Source organism: Arabidopsis lyrata (assembly GCF_000004255.2).
Source record: "Arabidopsis lyrata subsp. lyrata unplaced genomic scaffold ARALYscaffold_8, whole genome shotgun sequence".
NCBI classification, from domain to species: domain Eukaryota; kingdom Viridiplantae; phylum Streptophyta; class Magnoliopsida; order Brassicales; family Brassicaceae; genus Arabidopsis; species Arabidopsis lyrata.
Window position 1 is genome coordinate 19,781,511 of NW_003302548.1, and position 27,325 is coordinate 19,808,835.

Genomic DNA, 27,325 nt, shown 5'->3' on the forward strand with positions numbered 1-27,325 from the left:
GGAACACGTTTTAAAACCTTGATGAATGTACGTATTAATATTGCTGTCACCATTTAGAGCTCTAATGCCGCAAGACAATAGAAACTTCTTCCAACATAACCGATCTCTTCCCAGGACATTTACTTATATAATTCATGCAATCATACCTATTCAATTTCTTTAATTTTTTTATAATAGTAGCAATTAGTTTCATGTCTTGCTGCTGAGTATGTATGAACATAATAACAAAATGTTGATTGAACTCACCAAAAAAAAAATGTTGATTGTTTTACGTAATATCAACTTGTTGAAATTTATTCGATAAAAAACTATTAACTTATCAAACAAGTGACACTGAACCACTAGACATAGAATCATCAGCACAAGTGAAAGTGATATAAGGAGACGGATTTGGAGGATCATGAACTTGAGTCACACCTTCAAGCATCTGTGTAACATTTCTCATGTTAGGTCTCATCCTAAGCTCTCCTTGTATACACCATATCGCTATTTTCACATATCTCTCCACCGTCTCCATGTCATCCATTGCCTCTGAATCGTCCTCGGTCAGATCTTCCAGCCTTCCATGTCGGAAACAATCGTAAGCCCAATCGATGAGAATCACGTTATCCTCAAGATCGACGGCTTTCTTGCAGCACACGATTTCTAAAAGCATTACTCCATAGCTATAAACATCTACTTTGGATGTAATGGGACTGTTCCTGAACCATTCCGGTGCCACATACCCTTTTGTTCCACGGATGTTCGTGAGCGTATAAGTTTGGTTCATCATCAAAAGCTTAGCTAGACCAAAATCTGAGATCCGAGGACTGTAATACTCATCTAGAAGTATGTTCTGCGGTTTTAAGTCGCAGTGTATGATCTGCTCGCTACACTCTTCGTGTAGATACAAGATTCCACGGGCAATGCCCACCGCAATATTCCTTCTATCTTCCCAGCTCGTTCTCGGACGCCTGAAGAGAAAATTGGCTAGCGTCCCTTGTGGTAAAAACTCGTAGACGGTCATCTGGCTCTGTCCTTCGTTGCAGAAGCCAATGAGCCTAACTAGGTTCTTGTGGTGAATCCGACCTATCACTTTAACCTCATTCTTGAACTCTTTTTCGTTATCTTGATCAAGACGATCTAGTTTTTTCACAGCCACAGTTACTTGAGAATCACCGGCAACTTTTATAAATCCTTTGTAAACTATACCAAAGGCTCCTCTTCCAAGCTCTTCCGTGAAATCTCCTGTAGCCGCCGCAAGCTCTCCATATGTAAAGACTCTCATATTCAACTCATTTGCAGTAGTTGTAGCTATAGCCGTACCGATATCTCTCGCTTGATTCTTCTTCATCTCCTTACTCGCCTTATTCTTTCTGTACAGAGCAAGAAGTATGAAAATCGCAAAAGCTGAAGTTCCAAGAAGAACAGAACATGCAATGATTAACCGATCAAGTTTTTTCGTTCTCTTTCCGGTAATTGGACCATCCGCGATGGCGCGGTTTCGAACCTTAATGAATGTATCGCTATCACCACGCGGAGCTCTTTCACCGTGAGACAACGGAAACTTCTTCTTCCAACATTTTAGATCACGATTTGTTCCAAAAACAACCGCAGCACATAAACAGTCGTTAAGACAAGCAGCTTTACATCTTTCTTCATCATAGCTGGCGTAACTCTCATAATCCCCAAACGGCCAATTCGTTTTCTCTAAAGTAATGAACTCATAAAGATTTACATCTGAGTTTGCGGTTTTGTTGTTCTCTGGTCTACACGTGTGCATCTCAAAATCTGGCAAGCAATCACCATACTCATTGCTCGGATCCTTCAACACAAACCTCTCAGGACATTCACATTTTGGCCTCTGCTTGTTTCCTAAACTACAAATATTATTATACCCACAAGCCGTATTCCCAAGTGCATCATCGTGCCTACAGATATTATCGGGCACAGCCCAAGCAAATACCCACCCACTATTCTCTTGCCCCCCTTTGGGATGATAGTACTCAGCGAAAACACCGTCGAAATGTAGCACGGCACGGCGATAGAAGTCGCTAGAAAACTCCGGATCTCTCTCTTTGACAACGAATCTTGAACTGTTCCTTTGAAGAACATACATGTACCCTGATTGGTTGAAAACTAATCGAATCCCGGGGTTGTTTGGATCGTTCGTGTTACTTTCGTAGTAGTGAAAGTATTTGTCTAATTCTGAGACAGTCTCGGCGTTGAGAGTGAGAAGCTGAAGATTTCCGTCGTCACCTAGACGTAAGCTGAATCTTCCTTTCTTGAAGCTTGTCTCTGTCCTACGAGATGACAGATTACTTCCAACTTCTATATTCTGCATCAATATCAATATCATCCGTAACATAATTTACGACAGCAAATCAATTAAAATCATTCTAAATCTAACATAAAACAAATCAAGAGTATTTTATGACATTAGGATTTTCCTTTTTTGTTTTTGACAAACAAACAAACAATCATAATTGAGGCTTTTTCCTTTTTATTTTTTATTTCCTATATTTTTGCAATAGATCTCCCAAAGATTTTTTAATCATTTAATTCATAAATTTTATTTTAATTTTTTTTATTGAAATATCAATTATATTTTTATTTTGATCAATTTTGTGTTGCATTTAAATTATGTAATAAGTTTTATAATTACATTCTCACAAAATGGTATATGAAACCTCCAACAATTACATGGGTGATATATTTTATTACATTTCACTTATATATTTTTGTATTCATATTCGTCCACAAAATCACATAACATAAATTTAAAAATATATAATTTATAATATAAAATCAATCCCGTATATGATCATATGGTAGTCGTAGTTTTTAAATTCAAAAGCAGAAAACATAAAATGTTATTCATCTCATAATAAAGACCTACTTAATTACCTGATTAGGTAACAAAGTGTCGGTGGGATTTTCAAACGTCGACCACAAAACCACGTCAGAATCTTCTGACCCATCCCTGAACAGAACGAAGTTTCCCTCGTCAGTTAGGCGCCCTCGAGAAACAGAGCCACCTCTCAACGATCTCCACAGCTCCTGACCTCGAGGGTCAGTGATAACCAGACCGCCATCTGCGGTTAATGTAACTTTCGAACCATCAGGGACAAGGCCAGTGGGTGTGTTGATGGCTTGTGCGTGCCACACGATGGTCTTGTCAGAAATCTTGTCGAACCAAATGGAGAGAGTGAAACCATCGTTTGGTTGGATCTTGCGGAACCCGAAAGCAAAGTCACCTGAAGGTGAACGCCATGAACTGGAGATTTGTTGGGACTCTGAAGCAGTGAGAGATTCTCCAACAGGAACAGAGCCGTTTCTGATGTTTTGAGAAAAAACAAAAAATGTTTGTAGTTGCAGAACAAGAACAAGATAGATTATTAAACAAGAAAGAGAACCCATTATGGTGAATCAAAGATGTAGAGATTAAATCTAGGTATATGTGTATATATAAAGGGAGTAATGTTGATATGTTCGTTGTCACAGAACGTCGAAGAAATGTTTTAAGAAGACTTTAAACTTTTTAGTTCTTTCTCTGAGTCAATGACTCAATGGACCAGATCGAATTTGAAAAGCCAACGGAGACTTTTAAATTGAGTACATTGTTGTTGTGTGGTTATTGGTCATTAGACATTCCTGAATTGTAAACGTAAAAGATGGATTATCAAACAAGAAGAAAGTCCATTCTGCTAGAACTTGAGATTAAATGTGAGAGTGGGTGTGTGTGTCTGTATAATGTTGATTTGTTCGTAACTATTGAGCGTAGAAAAAGGGTTGAGAAGACTATTGTAGCTTCTACAAACCTTTTCATTTAATGAAAATTCACATGTTTATTAGAAATAAAAAAAGACTTACGTATTTCTTGTTTTTCCTCTTAGTCAATGAACCATATGTTGAAAGAGTCAACAGTGTCTTCTCCTCCATACAATATTATTGAAGTCGTGAATATGTGTTTAAGAGTCTTTTAAGGGTAGGAACAAACTGAGTAGAAGTGTAATTGTACGTTTATTGTGATAGGACATCCCTGAATTGTAAACGTAAAAGCTTTGTATTCCTTGTGTTTGGCTTTTGAATGGTAAAAGAACAATTTTGCACATTGACATTTTGGATGGTAATACAATTTCTCTATGTCTTTAAAGCTATGTGATTTGGATTTCCTATTCTCGGTTAAACCGTCAAGAGTTTCTTGATCAATCGGGTCACGATATCGAGCCCACAGAATACCTCTCGGCAGAACAACCTTTTGTGTCAATCTCATTCAATAACATGTGCCGAAATAACTGATATTCGCCTCTATAACATGTTTTTTTTGTTTCAAAACTCTTTAACATGATATATTATTATCCCTATATTATATGATTTATATAATTATAAATATGTTCTATACCATATAACATGTAAAATTGATTTTTTTTGTTAATTGTAAAATTCATTTTGTTGTTAAATATTTAATATATTTTGGAACATATATACCATCACAGAATCTCATACTTTATTTTCTTACACTGAATTTTTTATACATTTTTAACACACATGCATATACCATATTCATTTTTTTATAAAATAATATAAAATAGCTTTTGGATATTTTGAATACTTATCGTATTTGCACAAGCTTTTTCCATTTTTCAAAAATTAAATAATCATTTGTGTCATGCGGTACCTTGCTGCGACAACTTAAAGCGCAACATAATGAGCACATTTACAAGAAGACTAAACTTGAGCAATTTTGAATATCAGTCATAAGTTGATATATTGATATATTGATATATTGATATATTGCGTTCACCATAGTTAAAAAAAAGAAAAGTTACATTATTCATGAGAAATCATTACCAAATGTATGCATCTTTGTTCTTAATGATAGCTTACGAACGTACGTCTTGACATTGGAATTCCATCAATACATATAAAACATGACTAGCTAAAACATATATCAGTATTCATAATGAGTATAAATCACCAAAAAAATGCTGATATATGTTATGGAAATAGTAAACATTAATTATATTATCATGTATATTATATAGAGTGAGATAGTTCTACTCATTCGTAGTGGTAGGACGTATCATCCAAGCCGGAAGAAGAGAGTTTGGTTCCGTCAACGACGATGCACCGCCGTTCCCTCCCCCAACTCTCTCAACAAAGCCATCTCTGCTCATTTAAATATAAATTAATCAGAATCATTCATAGATATAAGTTTCACACATATACAAATTTGAATTATATGCAGATGGCACAATTAATCAACCTCTAGCTAAATCTAATTTGGCCTAGTATTGAGAGTCTGAGAGAAAGAAACGAGACCTGGAGGAGGTTACGCAGTATTGGGGCAGAAGAACTGAAGAAGAGTTGGAGCATTGGACTAATTGTCCTTCTTGTTGACCCGTTTTCTTCTCCCTCTCCTTAATCTATCATCATTAATTCATTATTTTGCCATTAGATAGTAATACTAGTCCTAAATCTACAGTTGTTGCCCATATCAAAAAATGAAAATCTACAGTTGCAAAAATTGTATAAATAAAATATCTGAGTTGTCAAAAATATTTATATAAATATTAGAAAAAAATAACCTCTTCAAGTTTACGAAAAATTATGTCAACTTCATGTATATACAAAAAAAATCAAAAACTAAGGTCAATTAATCGATCTAAGCAATTTTTTTGATATATGTATAACTAGTTTACGTCTAGATAGCTGCATGATCTCAACACTGATTTTTCTTAGAAGGATTATTAATAGATGATTAATAACGAACATGTTTTGGGGTTAGATAATGACCATTTCTAATGCTAAAAAACTAATAACCATTTCTAAAAATTTATTTTACATCTATTTAAATTATCCACTCAGATATTATGCCTATTTTAATATAATGAAAACATTATTTGTAAAATACATATATATAATATATATATATATATATATTGCTCTTCATTAATGTATTAGTACCCTTTTTTTTGCTATTATTTTTTTGGTTTATGTAATAGCATTACAAAAATTTGTAGAAAATTCTGTGTAATAAATTCAGACATATTTTTAATACTTTTATGGTATATTTATAAAATATTGTTGAACATAATCTTTTAACAAAAAATTTGGTGAGATGACATACTGAAGTAAATTATTTCATTTCCCAACTTTCTATCAATTTTAAACTCATATATATAACCACTTAGTTCAAAAAATAGAGTTGTACTAACCTTTTTGAGAAGCGAATTATTGTGATCTTGCAAGGCCTTATCCTGATGTTTAAATGAAACGAGTAGAATCATGTCTCAAAATGAATTTATTTAAGATGTAACTAATTGTGATTTGATAGTTGTTGCAAACATATATAGTTAAATACGTCGTACTCACAAATATGAAATAGATATGAAAACAATGTTTTTTGGTTGTTATATATATTATCTATGTAAACAAAAGTTGGAACTTTACCTTCTTCTGGAGCGCAGATATGGATTCGAACATAGCTTGGTTCTGCGCACATTAGACACTGGTTAAATAAAAACATCACAAATTTCGAAATTTCAATTCTTTGCCAAACTCAACTTTTCGAACCAAAGCTTTACATACATATGTAGAAGTATGTATCAACGTTCTCCTTTTACCTTTCTTGACCTAATGCTCTTGATAGCTGCATCGAGCTGATGCTCCAAGCTTTGAAGCTCCTTCAAGCTCAACGAATCAAGATCTTCCCCCATAAAATTCCTGCACATTTTCATATTTTTTGACTACTCATTCTATAAGAAAATCGTGCTTGTTATGCTAAGGTAAAAACCGGTGTCACCTTCCCTACCTTGAGATACCATGCCATAGTTTATATGATCAAATTGACTAACAGAAATGAACTTTATGAGGATCCAAGACACAAATCGCAAGTTCCTCGATAACCGTAATGTCATAAATTATGAGCAATAACGAAGTCATGATACACATGCATTCCCTCTTAAGTTAAGGAAAGAAGTTGAACACATTAGAAGTTTGTATGTGCAACCCAAAGTTTAGTTGACTTGGGTACTCTTGTAAATATACATTTTACTGGCGATTTGATTAGCACACAAATTGTTCAGCGATCTTGATTTGAAATTATGCACTAGAGGATAATATATATGGTATTACATATATATATGTCTGCATATAAATTATAACATATATATATACCTTTTGTTCTTCTCAAGTACCTCAACTCTTGCCTTGAGCTTAGCATGTTCTAGAACCCAATTTTCCTACAACATTGGTATATGATAGACACTAGTTACTACAACAAAGATAGAACATTAAGTAGCTAAAAGAGTTCATATCGTAAAACTTAATTACACTTTGTGAAACGTCTCGGCCAACAAGTTGTTTGTCTGAATATAGATAGCGATCGTAGCGTTCAAGTATCCTCTCCATGCTAGATTTAAGAAAGAAAGAAAAAAATCAACACTTGATTAATTTGATCCATATAAAAATCATTATAATTTCACATGTTATAATGTGTAACATTTGTTACAAACTGGTAGCCAAAAGTTTACCTTGTTTGGTATACCGACAAAGAATAGATAAAAATAAGAGTATAACACAAAAATGTATATAAAACCTGGTTTTGGTGAGTCCACAAAACATCATAGAAAACATACGTACAAATTCAATTTAAAGATTCGAGTTTCCCTCCCGACTCGGTTATCAAAGCAAAGTGTTTGATCACTATATATCTCTATGATCGTACAAACAAACACATATATACACTTACACAAAACGCATTTATAATCAGTACGAACTTACATATATGTTTAACGTTATGTTATTGTCCATTGGATTATAGCACATCCTTTGTTATAAATGCTTTTTTTCATCGTTTCAAATCAACCTTTCTTTCAAATATATGCTATACCATTTTAAAAAAAAAAAATATATGCTATACTTAAGAATTAATATACGTGTTATCTACATACATATCTGCGTACGTGTCTGTGTGCACGTGTTTCCATACATCAAAAGGGGAAATCAAATCGTGGTCTGTGTACTAAGTTTCATAATTTTATGCTATTTTCAATTGGGTAAAGAAAGGAAATTAAAAAAAAAAACATAAACAGCTTTTTCCATGCGTCCGTACGTAAAATCCCCAAAAAAAAACCCTAATTTCTCGAGCCACTTCTTAGGGAACAAACAAATCCACAGTAGATATGCAAGACTAAGATACAAGATTTGGATTTATTTCCAAGGCTGATGACGATCGAGATAGACGAATAAAAAAAAAAACAAAATCTGGTTAAAGATCGAGAAAACAGATAGATATGATCGATGTGATATATATTATAATATTTTTAAAAAAAATTACCAAGAGTCGGTGGAATATTCGAAGAGTTTGCCTTTGGAAGAGAAGACGATGAGAGCAACCTCAGCATCGCAGAGAACAGAGATCTCATGAGCTTTCTTGAGCAAACCAGACCTTCTCTTTGAGAAAGTAACTTGCCTATTGATCTTATTCTCTATCCTCTTCAGCTGAACCCTACCTCTTCCCATCTCTCTCCTCAAACTCTCAAGAACAAGAGAGATAAACGACAACCCTGAAATGACCAGAGTATCTCTCTCTCTCTTTCTTTCTTATGTCTCTCTGGGTATCTTTTGTGTTGATGAATGTGATAATAGCTAATTTTATTTATTTCCTTTTATTTTGTGGACTTTTGTTGGGTTTCGCGTGAGTCTACAGTGACGTAAGTGATGTAGTATAAATACGGTATGTGACGTGAATACATAGACGATGATACTTGTGGAAAAAAAAAAAAGAAAGAAAAAACAAAAAGCTACATAAGAAAGGCATAAATAAGAGTGGAAGAAGAGACCAGAGTGGAGATAAAGGCTAAAGGGCTGTTTGGGAAATAAACTATTTGAGGTGTTGTCGAGTTCTTATTGGCTCTTTTTTACTGTGATAATAATAACTTGTTCGTTAGTTTTGTGCCTCCCTTGAGCTTACATTGTGTCCGTACCGTACGGACATTTGTCATTGTTTTTAAGGTTAAGAAAAAGAGAATAATAAGGTGATGGATATTAAAAGAGAATAATCTTTAACTTCTTAATACTCCTACTTTCTACAGTAAAACTATAACTATATATATAGGGTTCAAATATTTTTTCAAAATGCAAATTGTATTTGGGTTTTTAAATTTTTCTTTTTGCATCGAGACAAGTTTTTTTTTTTTTTTGAGGTTAAATGCATGGAGAAATGTTAATTTAGTTAAGGTGATTTTCTGATTTTCCTTTAAACAGGGAGAAACATTGTGCTTACAATTTCAAAAATATGTTAGATAAAATTAAATATAGTGTGTTTTAAAAGTAAACGAAATAATTTGACACAATTGTAATAAAATCTTAGAAAAAACAATAACTTTATAAATGCAAATAAAAAAATCAGACGGAACTTTTTATGTTTGCATTTACAGTATTTGATCCTGTTTGGACAAAAAAAAAAAACTTAAATGATGTCCTTTTCTTTAATTTCACGTTAAGTATCGATCTTCTCTTTGTTACTGAAAATTGATGAACCTTCGAAGTGGAAGCTAAGCTGAAATTCAGCTGTTGAACCAACAAAACTCTTAAAATCAAATGTAGCTTATTCTATAGATCAGCTCGCGTTGATCTCCTAAACCAACCAATATGTATATATATATATATATATATATATATATATATATATATATATATTGTTGACAAAAGAAAAAACAAAAACCAAAAAGGCCTATATTCTATAAATAATTCACTTGATATATTATAATTTCTCTTTTGACCGGAAAAAAGTGGCCTATTTATGGGAAGAGAATCTCAAACGTATGATACTCTCAATGTAGGAAAAGTCTCTAGACCACTTGCCATTTTCTTATACTCCTTTAGACCCATTGGATTTGGGTAGATGGATATATTAGATACAAATTACAATGTAAGGATTCTTTAAACAAATTTTAAAGATACTTTAATTAGTAACTGGTAAATGTACAATTGTAGTCAATGTAAGAAAATATCTCTTAAGAAAATTAAAACATTTTCTGACAATTTAATAACTCTACTAGGATAACTTTTGTATGATTTAACTCTTCAAACTAAAGCTATTTTATGACCAAATAATTTCGTCTGAAGGTTCAACTTATTGAGTGGTTATTGAATGGGGAACGTGTTCCGATAAGAAGTTAACAAAACAACATTCATGTCGGTCCCATGACTGTTATATGTCTGACTCTGTGTGATATCGATATATACACAACATATATTGGTCTGAAAAATGGGAAATCCATGTTAAGATTTGGTAACTGATCAATGAATTGATAACTGAAGTCTGCTACCCAACATAAACTAGTTTTGCACATTAACAAAAACAGCTGAATGAATATCAAATTATGTAAGAATTAGTAACTGATATTAGTAATTAATTATTTTTAGTTACTTTCAGACGTAAATTTGTTTATCTTGCTCTATGTTCGTACTTCTATTGATGAGCGCCTTTGAAACAAGAGATAAAATATTCTGCCAAATGGTTTGGAACATTGGTAACTCCTCACATTCATCGAAATCTCTCCTCTCCAACATCTCAAAATTTGTGATCTTCTCCCAGAACTGTTATTGGTTACTGTTTCTATCAGAACTGTGTGACTGTGGCTGAAGGCTTGTTGTCTTTCCTACCTCTACCAAAGGCGCTTTCTTCTTCTCTAATTCTATTTGTTTGCTTGTTCAACTGCTTGAGCTGTAATTGATTATATATAGGGTTCTTTTGAATTTTGTAAAAAAGAAATTTCCTATTTGTAAAGATAACATTCTACCAGAAAAAAAAAATAGGCTCAATCCTAAATCTAAATTTTGTTTATTGAACACATCGAAAGGTTCTTCCTTCTTCTCTAAGCCAATTGGTTCACTTGCCCAGCTGCTTGAGTTGTACATAATTACAGGGGTTTTCTGTCTTTTGTAAAAAAGGTTTATGTGTCTAAAGAAAGCATTTTTAAATTTTAACAACAACCAAAAAAAATTGACAACGGTACGCCTTGAGAAGCAAAATTATTAACTTTAATAAATTTGGAATCGGTGATAAATTGTTGAATGCAATCCTAAAATATAAATGTATTAGAATTTTGAAATCTGTGGTAAACTATAGTATGCAATCCTAAATCTTAAACAAAACCCAATATAGTCCACGCTAAAACTTAAACCCAATACAACTATTTTGTTTGTTCTCAATAACACAATACAATTATGAATACCTAATTGAACCAAATAAATTTTTAATCTCATATAAACAAAAATACAAATCTAATGCAGCTAAATATATTTGATATACAATACAATATTCTCTCTTTCTTTATTACCAAGTCATGTTTTTCAACCAAGTTAAGATTAAACAACATTTAATTTGTACAATGAAATAACCCAATATGATATAGAATATAGATTTAGAATTTATCATATACTATTATTTAATTCTACAAACAAAATATACAACCATCGTCAAATGAAATGTATAACATTATATCCAAATAGTAATAAAAATAAAATATTATGATATATTCCCTTTTATACTATACTATTATACTATATTATTTCTTATTTTTCGAACAAAATATACAGTTTAATTCATAAAAATATTAAATTCCGTGCTGTGTCATGATCTAGTAATTTGTATATTTATATTCTTGGTAGTATAAGTGAGCGAGGAGAAATATATATTATATAACAATATTAAAAATAGTATATAATTCTCTACGATCATATATATATATGAGGGTCTCACCAAAAATATATATATATGAGGGTGTCCGGTTAGCAATATTTTAGCATAGACAATTACTCGTCCGACTAAAATGTATGTAAAGGTATTATAGACTATATAGTATATACCAAAATTGGACCACATGAACAAAAAGAAATGGACCACATTTGGGTGTTGATGAGCCCTAAACATCTAAATGGATGGATAGTACCTAAACGTATTTAATTTCTCTGAATCGTTATTAACATAAATTTGGTTCTCTCCTTAGTACGATAAATGTTTGCTCTCTTAGATCAAAACTTTGGATCTTTTTTTCCTGCTCATACCTTATGTTAAGTCAACATCTCAAGACCGCATATATTATATCGCACGTTGTCTTGTCAAACTTATATACCAATATATAGTGGACATAAACCTCATATTTTCCATTATTAATATTTATAGCGAATCATCCTTTTGTGAAATTTGAATTTTTAGATATCAATCGTTAAAAGCTTTTAATTTACAAACATATGTCAACTTAGGACCATTTTAACATCACGCCTTGTCTATTTTTTTTTCTGTGTGTGACCACACTCGTACATGATATTATTCGTACGCATAGATATGGTATGCAGCAAAGTGAAAAATTCTACGCCAATATATTGACATGAAAAAATATGAATAGAAGTTTTTTTTTCCCACCATAAGGGCCTTCATCATGATTACCACGTTCTGTTTATTTTTTGTGGAGAAACTTGAATTTCTGTTATATACGCAAGTTTGAAGTTTGTGAGGTATTTAACCAAACAAATACCAAAACATCTTTAACGGTTACTAAAATATATTAAGAGAGAATGTTAACAATATTATTGACCCAGTAGTCCCATGTTTTTATATATATAATTCTTTCATTAAAATTTTTTCTTTCAAATAAATATACTTTATTTAAAAATAATTAATTTTGATTTTATTCAATTATGCGTACACAGATGATACAAAGACTTTTTAGCAAAAATTGTACAAGTGAACAAGGAAATTATGAGTCTTAGGACTATAATTATAATCTCCCTCTCTCTTGTCCTAGGATCAACCATTTTTAAGGTATAGATAATCTCTTCTCAGCAAATACTCAGCATCCCTTAAAAGAATGTGTGCTAATTAACCATATACAGTAAAGTGTTATGCCCTGACTACTTTTCAAATCTTACTATGATAGAATAGACTATCTAATAGTAAATTAGTATTGAATAGTTTTGAAAAGTAAAAAAAACTATTACTCTACCAGGTAGAAGTAATAACTAAAGTCGATACCGAAGATAACCATTATATTCTTTTCTTTTTTTTGGCTCAACTTCAACTTAAACATTCACCAAAACCAGAGTTACAACACTACATCTGATTCCACGAGGGATTTCAACCAAACAAGCACAATAGAATAAAGCGTAGGGTCATCCTTCATAGAGGAAAGAGACTCCTTTGCTATTCTATATATATCAGCAACTTCATTTCCTCCTCTAGGCGAGTACACAAATTTGACCTCTTCAAACTGCTGGAGCATAATCTTGATATCTTGTAGTGATGGGTTTATATGTGGCCTTACTTCACCACTGTTAAGAATTTTGATGAGTTCCTGAGCATCTGATTCAAAAATAATTTTCCTATACTGTAATCTGCTCATGGTGATAATGGCCCATCTTAGAGCTTTTAATTCCGCTTCCATCACTGTTTTTACCTTAGCTATTCTAGTTTTGCCAAAAGGACAGTTTTCCATTTTCGAAGTTAATTTTGGAGGAATCAAAACTTGACACGTGATTGAGAACCCAGCCGTGTTTTAAACTATTCGACAGGAGTAATTACGAACAAATCAACAGTGTGAGACATCTTTTGATAGGAAAACGACAAAAGTACTTTAAAAACCGAAGGAGATATCCCTGTGAACTTTTGATAGGAAAGCAACAAAGTGACAAACAATGAATTAGGTTAATTGTCCTAACTCCTAAGTCATGGTACAATTTTTTTTAGATAATCAAATAAACTTGATACTTATTTAAAATTGTAACTATAGTAGATGCCCAAAACAAATGTTGATCATAGACTCATAGTGAATGCATCGCAGAGATATTTCTAACTGGAATTTTTCCTCCCAATCAATAATTATTTTGAGATTTTATTTTGGAATACTACGAATGGAAATTGGACTGAAATGCATAATTTTTCTTCAATCAAAGTTTTAACATTATTTTAAAGTTTTTAACATATGTTAATTAAACGGAATATTATTTTTTGTTGATGTATTTTGTTTATAACCTAACAAATTTTTGTATTTAAGAAACGACTAATAATTGATAAATTTCAATGTAGTTTTCTTTAATTTATCGGATAATCATAGATGCATGTAAACATTGGTGACCAAATATATACAAAAACAAAAAACAAAAAAAAATTAAAAAATCAAAAGGTACAAGTGTTTTTAATTTTAAAAACATCTCTGTTAGGTGTGTTTTGATAACTAAAAATATAAAAAAGAATATCATTGACATTTTAGGGTTTGGGCATTGCCCACTAGTGATCTCCCTTTTCCGGAAATTAAAAAAAAAAAACGAATCCCATTTCTTCCGCTTCGTTAAAATAGGCATCCTATAATTAAGCTATATAGAACTCACATTGACTATATTAATTATATAAAACTAATTTTATGTGTATAATAAACATAATATTGCAAAGAAGGAATTTTAATAATCTAAGGGGGTGTTATTGGTTTATTAATTTGTAAATCTATATAGAATTTGAAAATTTCTATTAATTATGAAATCAAGATATATGGATTTTGAAATAACATGTGTTTACCCATGGATTTGAATCCTTCTATTTTTCTCTTTCAATTCCATTCAATTCCATTTAAAACATAATTTGGATTCTCAAATCCAAAAACAAATGATTAAACGAATAACATATGATTTTAACTAGTATTTATAAATCATAGAACCAATAACACATGAATTTAATTAGGATTTTAAAATCAATGATTGAATAACAAATGAATTTTATGTGTATAATAAACATAATATTGCAAAGAAGGAATTTTAATAATCTAAGATTACATAGTTTTGATATTTCTTGCTTTGTTTACTTTTATGGAGGGTTGGTAATATTAGGGTTTATATGCAAATATGGAATCGACAACGCACACAAACTTTTCTAAAGCAACTTCTCACTTTGTCTCATTTTGGATGAGATTCTCTGCCACACAACTAATCAATGTTCCATTTTACGAGCCATTATCTCTTTCTATTTTTTTCTTTAATGATATTGGTACCCAATATATATTCCCAATCCAATAATTATATTTTGAAAGGCACACACCTATTTTTATTGTTATAAAGTTGAATTAATTGCATTTTGAAATAACAATTTCACAAAATGTAAATGTAGTGACAAAATCAGTATTTCCCTCCTGTTAGGAGGAAAACTGGGCCTAGTTAAATTGAAAGTCCATTTAAGTAATTGTTTTATAAGATGTCCTCAAAGAGATCAGGCCTGTTTCTATCTTTTTAGTATAAAGACTGAACTTATTTTAATAAGATTGAGATTTTTCTCAATGGGTCTTGAGGATTTGTTTTGATTCACTTTATTTTTAGTTTATACCTTTTTTTCATCACTAAACATTTAGATCACAGTATGTCAGTAACATAAAGTAAAGTATATAACAGTAGGACACAAAGTTTACAATATCTAACATTATGATCTTTTTTTTTTTGTTTCCGATATTCCCCAACGACGGACCAACAGAACACAAGGATATAAATTTCTTTTAAAAACAACGAAGTTGAAAACTATATATATTAAAAAAAGAAAAAAAGGTATCAAAAGATATAATTTGTGAGACACAGAAAGAATCATAAATAACGTTTATACCACTCAACCGTAGAACCCTAACCATACCAGTGGCAAAACCGTAAATCCGAGATTAGGCAGAGAAGAAGAAAAAGATCAGAACAGGGAGGAGCACGGCGGCGAAGAATGAGAATTGTAGCCGGAAACCACCGTTGGGAAGAAAAGGGTAAGAGTCAGGAGGAGGCATGACGCAGTTGTCTCCATTAAAGTAAATCCTTCGAGGAAAAGCCCAACCTTTCTCGAATGTGAAGGTTGATTGATCTTTACGGAACAAAATCTCTGATTGAACATTCCCAAGAGGACCTGCTTCTGATAAGAAATCGTTGTAGAACTTCACTCCCCATAACATCGCCGTATCATCTGCAAAAACCAAAATCAAAAGGTTAAATCTTTGAGATAAGCAGAGAGAGAGAAGAGAGGGGCTTTGTGTCATTGTGTGTGTGTGTGGATGTACTTACTTAATCCAGCGTACGGAGTGAGAGATTTGTAGTTGAAGCTGAAGATTTGAGTGATGTTGTCGAGATTTGGATGTTGAGCAACGAGGTTCCATTGTGTATAGTTCAATCGATAGTTGAAGTTTGTGATTGTGATCTTCACTCGCCAATACTCTTTGTAGTTCTGCTTTACGTGCCAATGTACTCTGATCGGGCACATGTGTCTCGTGCATTGCACTAATGGCGGTAATACCGTGCCTTTCTTTGTTGGCGGTGACACAACCGAGGCTAAGTGTGGTGTGTCCGGGCTGCATTACAGAAAAAGTTTGAGACTTTATATTGGAAATTGAACAGAGAACAGAAGGCTGGAATTGAATATTGATTTGAATTACTTACTCGAGGCAGGCACCGGATTCTGTTTTGTTGTTTTGGCATCCGCAAGCACAAGTTGGACATCCGACAATAGTTTCATTGTAGAAAGAAGATAAAGAAACGCAGCAAGTTGGAGTTCTTTGAGCAAGGAACTGCGAGTATGTGCATGTAATGTTCCATGTCACTGCGGTGATTCAAAGAAAAAACATTTAGCCGGTTTGTTAGATGAGAAACAATGTTAATATTACGGTTGCAAAGAGTCCAATTGCAGTCTTAGTTCTTACTCATAGCTTGAGTGGTTCTCCGTGTGTCGGTCGTGACAAATTTTGTTGGTCTGACAATCTTTGCTGGACCACAAGTGTAGCCTGGACCAGGTCCCAGGAGAGTGAAGTTTCTTGGCACCCTAACGGTTTTGTTTGTGGTTCCAGCAGCGCCAACACTGATCTGGAAGGAGCTAGCCGCAGTGGCAGGGTCTTGTACCCATGAGTTCATGACACCACCTTTGCAGCAATTGGCAATCTGCTGGTTATAAGGAGTCCCAGGAAGCAAGTCTACAACTGTTGGATCTTTCTTACAACAATGCGGTATGTTTCCTTTGTACTTTGAACAATCACCTGTAAAACATTTTGCCGATAATTCATAATCCGATAATTCGCAACCAAAACATAAATTAAGGGAACCTGAAACCTTCAGTTACCTTGTTCAGTTGTTTGTGCTCCAACCATACTCCAAATAACTTCCTTCTTTGCCCATTTCCAGCCTAATGTCCATCCCGGAGATTGAATGTGTCTGTATTTCTGGAAGTTGAACATCGTAACCACGGCCTAGATCCAACACAAAAACAGTTTAGATGAATAGAAAACCGGTAGAAATAAGGCCTAGTCTTTTCTACTTCTGGTTCTTGAACTTACAACATAGCCATCAGGAGTCCAGCTCATGACATCCCATTTCATTGTAATGTTGCCTTCTGGATCAAGCGCATCATATGCTTCTGCAAAAGGATTTACAACAGTCAGAACTTTGTTTATCTTGATCCAGCTTTGCTCACCGACATTGTGATTGCTTCAATCTTAAAACTACTAATTATTGGTTTGTAGAAATAGACCAAAGTGTTAACTGCATATAACTCACAAGTGTGCATCAAGTTTTCTACTTATAGAAAATATCAGAAAGTTACTAATTTTAGATCAGAAAACTTGAAACTTTGGTGTTTCCTTATAAATCCACTGATCTACATATGAAACAATAATATGGAAATTGAAGTATTGATTTTAGGATCTGAACTCTGCAAAAGACTTGAACAGTGAGCAAAGCAATTATCATTTCACTAATTGAGGAAAGATCTATAAAAGAGTTTTTTTTTTTTTTTTTTTTTATAAAAATAGCAGATCATGAATTGCCACTCCACACAATTCATATTATCAGATCTCTTTATCAATATCAACAAACAAATCAGTTAAAATTGGAGATACCTAGATGCAAAAACATAGTCTCATTTCAAGAAATGAACAATTTCACGATCTTAAACTCTGAAAAGTGAAATCCCAATCAAGAAGCAAGATGGGAAGTTGAAAAAGCTCATAGGCTAAGAAACATAACCAAGAAGCAGAATTATTGATGAGAATAAGAAGTAACCTGTCGAAGTAAAAGAAGATGAAGAAATCAAGAACACGATCCATAAGGCCCAGAAACTCAATTTGGAGACGATGGAGGTGGATCTGGAGAAGAAAGACTCCATTTTTAATTCTCTGATGATCAGAGTGGAACCAGATACGAAGCTTGTTCCAGATCCCTTAGATGGGTCTGGTTTAATCTTAAACCAATCTCAGAGTGAGAAGAAGAAGAAGAAGAAGAAGAAGAAGAAGAAGAGGGAAGGTGCTTTGCTTGAAGGAGGAGTGGACTTATAGAAGATAGCAGCAAGATTTTTTTTGTTTGCTTTGAAAGAAATACACGAACGAGAGAAGCAATGAGAAATTTTTGGGATCTGGCTGGCTAGTGGCTGTTTTTAGTAAAATTTGAGCCGGGAACGGTGATTGACCATTATACCCTTCTATCATTTAGTGTTAATGATTTGATTTTTTCCCCCGATTAAAGAAACATTAGCGTGTCAATAAGAACATTAATTCTTGTCTTGCTTCTTATGTTGAAGTAATTGTTTTTCGATGAATTGTTAAATATAGGAACAGAGAAAAATATTAAGGAATCTGTAATTTTTAATATCTTAATTACCAACTCTGTAAGTTGCTTGGCCCATTGGTTGAACAAGGGTTGATTAATGCTTCTACACCAAGAGGTCTGGGGTTCGAGTCCCAGATATTGCGATTTATTAACAAATTTGCAGATTAATGGAGGCAAGTGTGCAAGAGATCTCCAGCGATGTACAATTATAGCCGTTCGCCAGGATTCTACGCAGATAAGGAAGTGTCGCCAGGTCGTGGATCATTGAAGGTATTCATCAAGATTACGAAGAAGGAAGTGTAGTCTGTCGTGGATCTAGTAAGGGTCGGAAGGAATTGTCAGTTGTAGAATTTTCTATGTAACAAATATAGGAACAGAGAAAAATATTAAGGAATCTGTAATTTTTAATATCTTAATTACCAACTCTGTAAGTTGCTAATTTGCTATGATTATAAACGAGAAAGGGGCTTTTGTGTAATTTTGATCGGAAGTTAGTTTATTACCGGAAAATATTACCCAAGACGACAGCTTTTAGAGGAACGTGGGCCATTGACAGTGTTTTCGGCTGTCGGTGGAGAGAAAATATATGACACATTTTTTAATTATTCATTTATTTTGGATAATATATTACTTGTGTTTTCTATACAAATTTATAAACCAAAATAATTTTTATTGCCAAAACAGAGAATGAATTATGAACATTTTGTGTTGTGGTTTATTATAGGTTTTTACATTTAGGGAAAAAGAGTAAAAAATCTATTTTTTTGTTTGCATAAAGAATATACTAGACAGATGAAAAAAATGGAGTTGATATCACTGAAATATTCAATGTCAATAACGAATAAATGTGTCGGCGAATATCATTATTATTTTACTTCGCTATATTAAAGTTTGGTATTGTTTAGGGATATTGGTCCTAACAACCATATAGGCATATAGTATCAATTTAAAAGTCAAGTGAGTATCTCGTAACAATCCATAATTATTACTGGTGACTGATCATCAGTGGAAATACACAATTGTCGGTTAACCATACAATTTGTTTTCTTCAACATTATATTATAGTAAACTGTGAAAGTTGTTGGACTAAAAACTCAATCAAGAGTGAATTATATTCTAAATTAGTAAGCAATCTTTATCAATATGTTAAGACGATAATTAAGACTACCATTCCAAACTATTAAATTCCTGTGATTACGTATATCCTCTCGTTAATTTATGTGTTTATTTGAACGAGACACTTTATTACGCAGAGGAGTAAAAAAATCTTGCTCATATTGCCGACACTATTAAGAACACTCCAACAGGAGGAAGCTATCAAACATTCAAATCTTAATCAAACTTTAACAATTGTACCTGTCTGAAAGGATTCACAACAGTAACTTGAATTCACAACCCTAAAATTACGTTTGTTATGTTCTCAAATCACACCAAAAAAAAGACAAACCCTTGAAAAGATTTCAAACCCATCTTTCTTGCACCTCAAAGAACGTCTGTTTCCTCTTTACATCCGACGAGTATGGTTCTCCTTTTCATCTGAAGTTCTACTTCCACTTGCCCTACCTGAATTGCTCTGCACAAAACCACCATTACCGACTGATTCACCTCCGGTTTGATCAGCGTTTCTTTCTCTCAGCAAGTTGCTGCCATTTGAAGACGCTGACCTCATTGCCCTTGGTAGCTTCAGTTTGATGCTATTAGACTCTCCTGACTCACTGTTTTCTGGCATTCTCGCTGCTTCCGAGTCCAAAGTCACCGGATTAGCTTCCTCCTGAGATGAAGCTGGTGGACCTACAGGAACAAGCTGAAGCACCGTCTTCTTCCATTTCTTTCTTTGGCTTGGCCTTGGCACATTCGATTTACCCTGAAACCAATTTCATCAAATCAGAAAGCTGTTGTTTCTTAGCTACATGAACACAGATATGTTGAAATGACCAATAGAAACTTAAGAGAGTTTTACCGTCGTGTTTCCTATATCTGATAGAGGTTTTCTTCTTCTTCTTGTTCCTCCATCCTCATTTGTCTCCTCCCCTGGCTTGTCAGCAAGAGCGTTCTGTAGCAGCATAGCTCCACGTGAAGCAAGGACTTGTTGTTGTTGGTCTTTGTCCTTTTCATCAGATTCTTGCGAGTTCTCCCCGTTTTCCAAGGCCTCTGATTCCGAGATGGAATTGTTCTCCTTTCCGTCTGCGTTTCTGTTGGAGCATTTCACTGAAGAACATCCACATGACGGACCACAAGATCCCTTTGTAGCTCGACACTGACACTTCATTGTCTTGCACGAGGAGCTCTTGCTGCAAGTGCAACAACACTCGTCAGATCTCACTGCATCATCTGAAGGAGCTTCCGAATTCTCTTCATATGAACGCCTCATGACCACACTCGAGCGCCGTCTTCCCACTTTGAAGTTTCGTTTCCTATTTAGCTTTATAACCGATTCCTGCTCCGACTCACGCTCTGATTCATGTTCAGGTTTCCATTCAACATCAAGATCTGGATCTTCCCGTTCATGGCCTGATTCTTCAGAATCAGAGGTATCCATGTCCTCAAGAACTATAGTCGAGTTTCGGGTTTCCTGCTTTTTCATACTATGCTCGTTCTTTAGGTTCTCCTCTGTGGACAATTTCTTCATTGCAGAGGTCTGCAATATGGAATGCCAATGGTTTTATATGCTAAATTTCAGACATTTACTATCTAATCAAACAAGAGTAGACGATGTTTTCTACTAACCTGTGCTTTCACCTGATGCACGAGGTCTGCTTTTTGGATCTCCATGTATCTAACATAACTGCTAAACTTTACTATTTTTTCTTTTAGGTCTCTTATAAGGACATCCTTTTCTCTGCAGTCTGCCTCTTTATCTCGGGCTAGACACCTTCAAAGTTAAACAATGGACGGAAAGAAGAATGTAGGATGAGTTATGCATCAAATTTTGAAGATGATCCTTCAAGAAGCAACATATTACGAAAAATCTTCAGTCACTAATTGAGATTTTACCTCGCAGTTGACGCCAAATTGAACAGATAGTTCATGATACTCTTCGCGTCACCTAGTGTTCTAACTTGGTTCCACCTCCCTCTTCCACCAAACACACGCTCGCGTTCTTCTGCTTCAGATAACTGTGAAGCCATGGAGACGAGAGTGTTGGAGGAGGTCGCAAGCATATTCTCCAGAGCAAAAATCCTTGAGTTTCTTGCACCAGGAGACATGGTGTCACCATGAACGCTGCTTTGGTCAGAGAAGGCACTAATTGTTTCGATATTTTTCATTATGAATGGTCTTGGTTTATGCAAAATCTTTGTCAGCCCAGATCACTCACCTTATTTTGGCATTCTTGAGCAGCTCGTTTTCTTCTCTTAGCCTTGCAACTTCCTTAGCCATTCTTGCCCTCCTGAATTATAGTCAGTGTTATTTGAGACAGTTTGTAAGAAATCATTGTTTTGAGAATTACAAAAAACTTCTTGTCAGGCGATGAATAAGTTATGAAACAAATATTGATGAAAGACATACTCTTCCTTTTGCCTCTCATATTCAGAACGCACTTCGTGAACCCGAACAGTGACTTCAATCTCATGCTCAATGGCTTGCATCAATGCCTGCAAATGGAATACATTTGATAAAAAGTTGCATTTACAAACTAACAGGACAATCCCCAAACTTACTAAACCTAGTCAATAACTGGAAAAACAAAGCCTTGGTTTGATAGAGTTTAGTGGGTGTTACCTGAGTTCCAGGACCATTAGCACCACCTGCATATATTTTAGGATACACAGTTAGTAGACATAAACAAAGGTGGTCATACTGAATAATGTTATACGAAAAATCCTCACTCAATGTCTCGCGTGAAGAAGCCTTTCGATTATCTAAAAGCTCTTTGAGTCTTTTTGTCACCTGAGATGCCTCTTCTGTCTTTCTTTGCAAAACCTAATAAAACAAACTTTGAGAAGCCATGATAATAAAAAAGATCGTTACCACTGGTCTGAAAGTTTATAAAAATGTGCTCACCAGCTTCTGTTTTTGATTCAAAGCCATGAGTTTGTGCATCTCATACTCATTTCTCCTTCCCTCTTTTTTGAGCTGGTCAATTTTAAGATACGATATAATGAATGGTTCAATACAAAATAGATTTCTGAAAACTAAGTCCAAATGTCTTTAGAACTAGTTTGAAGATCGAAACCTTCAAGTCAAAAGTATATACAAATACTGGTCATATACTATAGGTGACTAATGACAGAAAATGACACTTTTCTAAGTAGTTCAGTAGTGGAGCAAGACATAGCATACTAATCAATCAATAAAATCAAGTAAGCTCAAGAAGAATCTTAATTGGCTACAAACTGAAGATTCAAATATACCTGCATAACTTCCTTCTCTCTTGAAGCCTTCCAAGCCCTGAACTGCTCTGACTCCTGCTTAATCTTTTGCTGTAATTGCACCTGAAAAGTAGAATCAAATCAGATTAGCATAGGTAAGACATACATGCAAGGAACATACATGTAGAGAGTCTCGAATAGAGATCACTGCAAGAAAATAAAACACCTTCTGGGACTTAATTCTGTGTATTTCATCCTGCAATTTTATTGCCGCATCGTCACTTTTCTGCTTTTGTCTCATAAGCTGAGCTTGTGCATCTTGTTTCTTCTTCAGAACAGAAACCTAAAGAAACAAAATACAATAAATTAGGGAAATTAATGTGAAATACGAGTATAACTAATTAATAAAACGGGAGTTACCTGTGTTTCAAGCGTGTTCAGTTTCTGAACATACTCTTCCTTCAGTTTCTGGGCACCATCTCCTGAGCCAGATGGTATGCTAGCAAGGTTCTGTCTCAAACCTTCGATTTCTCTCTGCATGCAAGTTTGATTTAGTCAAATGCAGGTCCATAAATTCTACTCAAATATAATATAAACCACAGAGTACCGACCTGTAGTGCTCTTTTTTCCTGTTCTAGGTCATGAACTTTTTTCTCATAGTGTTGTTTGAGAACAGATGTACCACCACTTGAAAAGCGCTTCATTTCAGCCTTCATGAAAAATTGAAGTTCATACGCATACTATCTTAAGGAAACAGATGAAAGACTAAAAAGGAGAGCACTCCAAAATTGAGAATAGTACCTCCTTTTCTTCAAGTCTCTTATCCAATTCCTTTAGCTCCATATCCAACTTTTCTTGAAGTGAGCAGTGTTCAATCTCCTTTTCTTGAAATTCAAGTTCATCTGCATACAAGGTTAAGCTACTCAAACAGTGTTCTTATTGAGAAAATTCTCTCATATATTAAATCAGGGAAAAAAGATTCAGTCTAACAATAGTTGTGTTTTGTTAGCATCTAAATATTGACCCTTTGTGCAATGCAAGCAAAAAAAATGCTAAAACAACAGTTAAGGTACCAACCTGTGACATCAATCACTTTATCTTCACAATCCGACGACTCATTAGATGAGGGAAACAAGACATTGTTCGAACGAGGCCCATCGTCATAGGAATCATCCGAAAATTGGTGGTTACTGGTTTTCTTCAAGCTTTTGATATGCAACAGTTCTCCTTCTAGCTCTTGAATTTTCGAAACATACTTCTTCACCAAACCAACATCCTGGAAAATTAGACATTTCAGCGAAAAAATCCACTTGGTCATAGACTTCAACTAAGGAATCATAAAGGATATCTCACCTCATTTGGGCAGGATTCAATCTCATCCAAGGATTTACCATTACGAACAGATTCAATTATCATTATAAGTTTGTCCTTTTCAACCTACAATAGATGAAAACAAAGTGTAAAGTGCTAGATGCGATAAAAGTTTGATCCATCAAAAAACAGTGAGTAGAAGAAAAACCTGAGCATCATAAGCACACTTTGAAAAATGCTCAGAAGCGACTCTCCGTTCTTGAAGTTCATTTTGTAGCTCACGATTGCTTGCCTCAAGCAGTGATACCTTATGCTTGAGGATCTAACAGGTTTTATAATAGTTAAGTATAAGAAAACGTAACTAGCATAAACTGTTACTGTTTGCCTCAGATCAGATTGAATACCTGGAGCTCATCAAAAGCACCACTATCACCCCGATAGAACAAGAGTTCTGTTTGCAGTTGCTCAATTTGGCTCCGCATTCTTTGCATTTGTGCGGTTGCTGGGTCTCGATTGATCTAAGTATTAGAAGAAATGACAAGTAGGTTAGGCCAAAAATGATATCTATAGTTGAGAATTCATAGTTCAAAGCAAGAACTAACATATACGTACCACTGCTTTGTTTTGAATATTGCGAGCACGATTTGCGTATTTGAGCGTATTTAAAGTTTCCTCAGCATTTGTATCAGCTGGACTTACACAAGCTGCAACATTCAGAGATCATAAAATAGATGGATGAAAACAGTTCTGTCTAATACTTGGATCAAAAATGAAATGTTTGAAAAACCTAATAGATGGAAAAGCATACCAATCATCACAGTTTTGCTATTGCCACCAAGAGAATCCTAGATAACAGATTATTAACATTAGATTTTCTTCTTCAAAACCATATATTTACAAGGGCGTATAGTTCAATTGAAAATGTGTTTATGTGAATAAACAGAAACACAGGAAACCTTGATACCTGGAGCAAACGAGTTAACTTGCTGTCACGATAAGGAACGTGACCTCCTTCCTTTCTCTTTTTCTCATCTCCAAGTGCACTTATTACATTTCCAAGAGCTAATAGACCTTTGTTGATGTGAATACCTGTGTAAATATGAGGAAATAAATCTTATAGTTTCCATAGTCTCTTTTAAGAAACCAGAAAGAATCTTTATACAACTTTATACAGCTCAAAGATAAACATGAGATAACCTTCTTTCAAACGCATCCCATCAGCTCCTGTTCGTTTTGCACGTTCTGACCCCGCTAGGTCAACCAAATGAAGCTTTGCACATAATATATCTTCACCTCCATCTTCAGTTGTTGCGCAAGAACCACTGGCAATCTTCTTTTGTTCCAGAGTGATTGTGAAGATTGCATGGGACCGACTAAAAAAACAAGAAACAAACATAACATTAGTAGACTTGTAAAAACTATACTTTCTTAATATTGGTCATATAAATATGACCTAATAATGAAATTTATCTTGATTCAGAAGTACTCATAACTCTACGAATGGATAAGCCACATTAGTTCTATCAAGTATTTAAGTAATTATAAAGAAGTAAAAGTGCATTTTAAATTACAGATTCACCTTGATTGGCTATTCATGTTTGTGCTGCCAGTAGCTCGACACAAAGAGCCTCGTGCTAGATACGAGCCCATCTCCTCTTTCGTCTTGACTTCTGCCTCAGTAACTCCAGCCAATGTTATTCCTCCACTGGCAGTTTCTCTTATTTGAATTGGAGCTCGTGAGAGTGCAGTGTGCTTTGCTTGAACGCCACTGTCATTTTTAAGGAGGGCCGAAGAATTTGAGTCCAGCAAATCGAAAACTTCTTCCTTAAAAATCTGCATTAAAAGGTAAAAATCAGCAGTGAAATTTACAAATCAGATCTCAAATAACAAACACAGAAGCTGTTATTACCTCAATAAAAGACACTCGTATCAATAGTTCGGATGAATCTTTGGTTGTATCCACTCTTCTAAATATATCCTCCATAACGTTTGGTATAATGCCACCATTTGTGCCATCTCCACTATAATTAGTACCCATGGTGTAGGTTTTACCTGAACCAGTCTTCAATAACAACAAACAAACAATCAAACAATGAATTTGATGGATAAAACCAAAAAACATCATGTAGCTATAAGGAATTGTAGAGTTAAGAGAATCTCAAATCAAACCTGGCCATAAGCTAGAACAGTGGCATTGTAACCTTTAAACAATGCATCCACAAGTGGAGCAACACAGTGATTGTAAATCTCCGAACACGGGTAGCCAGCATTTCCGTAAACGAAATCATAAGTAAAAGTATGCGAACCAATATGAACCTGCTCATTTAAGAAGAAAACGAATAAGCTTTGTCAAAGTTCGAATCTTTATAAAACATTTCACAGCCCCTTTGAGCCAAAAAAAATATTCAATTGATTTCCCGAATTGAATCAAATCGGCTCTATGTGAAAATCACAATCGCAAATATTGCAGCCTTTTCTAAATTCGAATCTCATAAACCAATCATCAATCCCACAGATTAAAACCAATATCTTATCACAAATGAAGAACTCTCAGGAAAAATCAAACGCAAAAAAAAAAAAAAAAAAAAAAAAAAACGAAAAACCCTGCCAATTGAATTTACCTGTGGCTCTTTTGGAGCAACGGTGATGCAATCGGTGCATCCGTTCAAAAGCTCCGGCGTAATCAAGGGACGGATGTTAACGGCAACCCTAACGCACTCTGTGCTCTCCATCTCCGCCGCTGTTTCAGCGCAGAAAACCCCTGGTTACGGATCCAATCCAGAAACAAAACCTCAATCAACACCAAGAAAATTGTAGATCCAATCCAGAAACGGAGGAGCTGGGTAATTCTCGAGCAGAAAATTCTCAGGAAATGCGATTTTTTAGAATTCAAATTTTGAAGGGAGAGAGAAAGAGAAGGGGGCTTTTGTTTTTTGAGAGGTCAATAATTAAAAAACCAAGAAAGGCAAAACTTAAAACTATTATGGAAATTAAATTATAAGCGCCGCTCAGGTACGAATTCAAATTTTCTTTGAGACCGTTACGCCACGTGTCATGTACATGATCATCACTAAAATATTACAGGCCATTAGTTTATATTTCAGCCCATA

General features: G+C 34.2%; 4 protein-coding genes across 7 annotated transcripts; all 4 read right to left on the reverse strand.

The window, feature by feature from the left end:
- Window positions 1–292: 292 nt before the first annotated feature.
- Window positions 293–3,817, reverse strand: LOC9300787 (G-type lectin S-receptor-like serine/threonine-protein kinase RLK1). Its single transcript, XM_021010109.1, is given in 4 exon segments — window positions 293–1,926; window positions 1,929–2,028; window positions 2,030–2,317; window positions 2,887–3,817. Coding segments are annotated over 4 exon segments (2,508 nt in total). The 5' UTR covers window positions 3,400–3,817; the 3' UTR covers window positions 293–319.
- Window positions 3,818–4,768: 951 nt separating this feature from the next.
- Window positions 4,769–8,800, reverse strand: LOC9302476 (agamous-like MADS-box protein AGL8). Its single transcript, XM_002866356.2, has 8 exons — window positions 8,324–8,800; window positions 7,318–7,396; window positions 7,162–7,226; window positions 6,609–6,708; window positions 6,436–6,477; window positions 6,201–6,242; window positions 5,305–5,408; window positions 4,769–5,151 (listed from the first exon to the last, which is right to left on the reverse strand). The coding sequence occupies exons 1-8, from the start codon at window positions 8,506–8,508 to the stop codon at window positions 5,040–5,042; spliced, it is 729 nt and encodes a 242-aa protein (XP_002866402.1). The 5' UTR covers window positions 8,509–8,800; the 3' UTR covers window positions 4,769–5,039.
- Window positions 8,801–15,395: 6,595 nt separating this feature from the next.
- LOC9302478 (protein COBRA) lies at window positions 15,396–18,621 on the reverse strand. Its single transcript, XM_021033364.1, has 7 exons — window positions 18,052–18,621; window positions 17,328–17,407; window positions 17,114–17,240; window positions 16,701–17,030; window positions 16,441–16,600; window positions 16,069–16,352; window positions 15,396–15,970 (listed from the first exon to the last, which is right to left on the reverse strand). Exons 1-7 carry the CDS (start codon window positions 18,152–18,154, stop codon window positions 15,684–15,686), a joined length of 1,371 nt encoding a protein of 456 aa, XP_020889023.1. The 5' UTR covers window positions 18,155–18,621; the 3' UTR covers window positions 15,396–15,683.
- A 1,231-nt stretch (window positions 18,622–19,852) lies between these two features.
- LOC9302479 (kinesin-like protein KIN-4C) lies at window positions 19,853–27,161 on the reverse strand. Of its 4 annotated transcripts, XM_021022812.1 has the most exons (27): window positions 26,837–27,161; window positions 26,385–26,531; window positions 26,125–26,277; window positions 25,795–26,048; window positions 25,413–25,588; window positions 25,180–25,304; window positions 25,024–25,060; window positions 24,828–24,919; window positions 24,620–24,733; window positions 24,424–24,537; window positions 24,258–24,341; window positions 23,982–24,180; window positions 23,706–23,806; window positions 23,516–23,614; window positions 23,325–23,438; window positions 23,131–23,247; window positions 22,947–23,027; window positions 22,597–22,668; window positions 22,422–22,515; window positions 22,315–22,340; window positions 22,102–22,187; window positions 21,911–21,982; window positions 21,589–21,819; window positions 21,322–21,466; window positions 20,773–21,232; window positions 20,555–20,730; window positions 19,853–20,458 (listed from the first exon to the last, which is right to left on the reverse strand). In XM_021022812.1, exons 1-27 carry the CDS (start codon window positions 26,945–26,947, stop codon window positions 20,099–20,101), a joined length of 3,840 nt encoding a protein of 1,279 aa, XP_020878471.1. In that variant the 5' UTR covers window positions 26,948–27,161; the 3' UTR covers window positions 19,853–20,098. The 4 variants fall into 4 exon arrangements, with proteins under 4 accessions (XP_020878471.1, XP_020878477.1, XP_020878465.1 ...); XM_021022818.1 differs by having other exon boundaries at window positions 20,555–21,232; window positions 21,589–21,774; XM_021022806.1 differs by having other exon boundaries at window positions 20,555–21,232; window positions 21,589–21,816.
- Window positions 27,162–27,325: the final 164 nt, after the last annotated feature.

What these genes read in the sequence shown, in the direction of transcription:
- LOC9302476 (XM_002866356.2), bottom strand. Translation starts at nt 8,508, where the DNA reads ATGGGAAGAGGTAGGGTTCAGCTGAAGAGGATAGAGAATAAGATCAAT. An exon ending in GTACTTGAGAAGAACAAAAG is followed by an intron (nt 6,709 to 7,161) that starts GTATATATATAT and finishes GAAAATGTGCAG; the next exon opens with GAATTTTATGGGGGAAGATC. An exon ending in TACTGCGTAACCTCCTCCAG is followed by an intron (nt 5,152 to 5,304) that starts GTCTCGTTTCTT and finishes TTAAATGAGCAG; the next exon opens with AGATGGCTTTGTTGAGAGAG.
- LOC9302478 (XM_021033364.1), bottom strand. Translation starts at nt 18,154, where the DNA reads ATGGAGTCTTTCTTCTCCAGATCCACCTCCATCGTCTCCAAATTGAGT. An exon ending in GAGAACCACTCAAGCTATGA is followed by an intron (nt 16,601 to 16,700) that starts GTAAGAACTAAG and finishes GAATCACCGCAG; the next exon opens with TGACATGGAACATTACATGC. An exon ending in CACTCCGTACGCTGGATTAA is followed by an intron (nt 15,971 to 16,068) that starts GTAAGTACATCC and finishes TGGTTTTTGCAG; the next exon opens with ATGATACGGCGATGTTATGG.
- LOC9302479 (XM_021022802.1), bottom strand. Translation starts at nt 26,947, where the DNA reads ATGGAGAGCACAGAGTGCGTTAGGGTTGCCGTTAACATCCGTCCCTTG. An exon ending in AGGAAAAAAGAGCACTACAG is followed by an intron (nt 23,439 to 23,515) that starts GTCGGTACTCTG and finishes ACTTGCATGCAG; the next exon opens with AGAGAAATCGAAGGTTTGAG. An exon ending in AATTTGGCGTCAACTGCGAG is followed by an intron (nt 21,467 to 21,588) that starts GTAAAATCTCAA and finishes TTAACTTTGAAG; the next exon opens with GTGTCTAGCCCGAGATAAAG.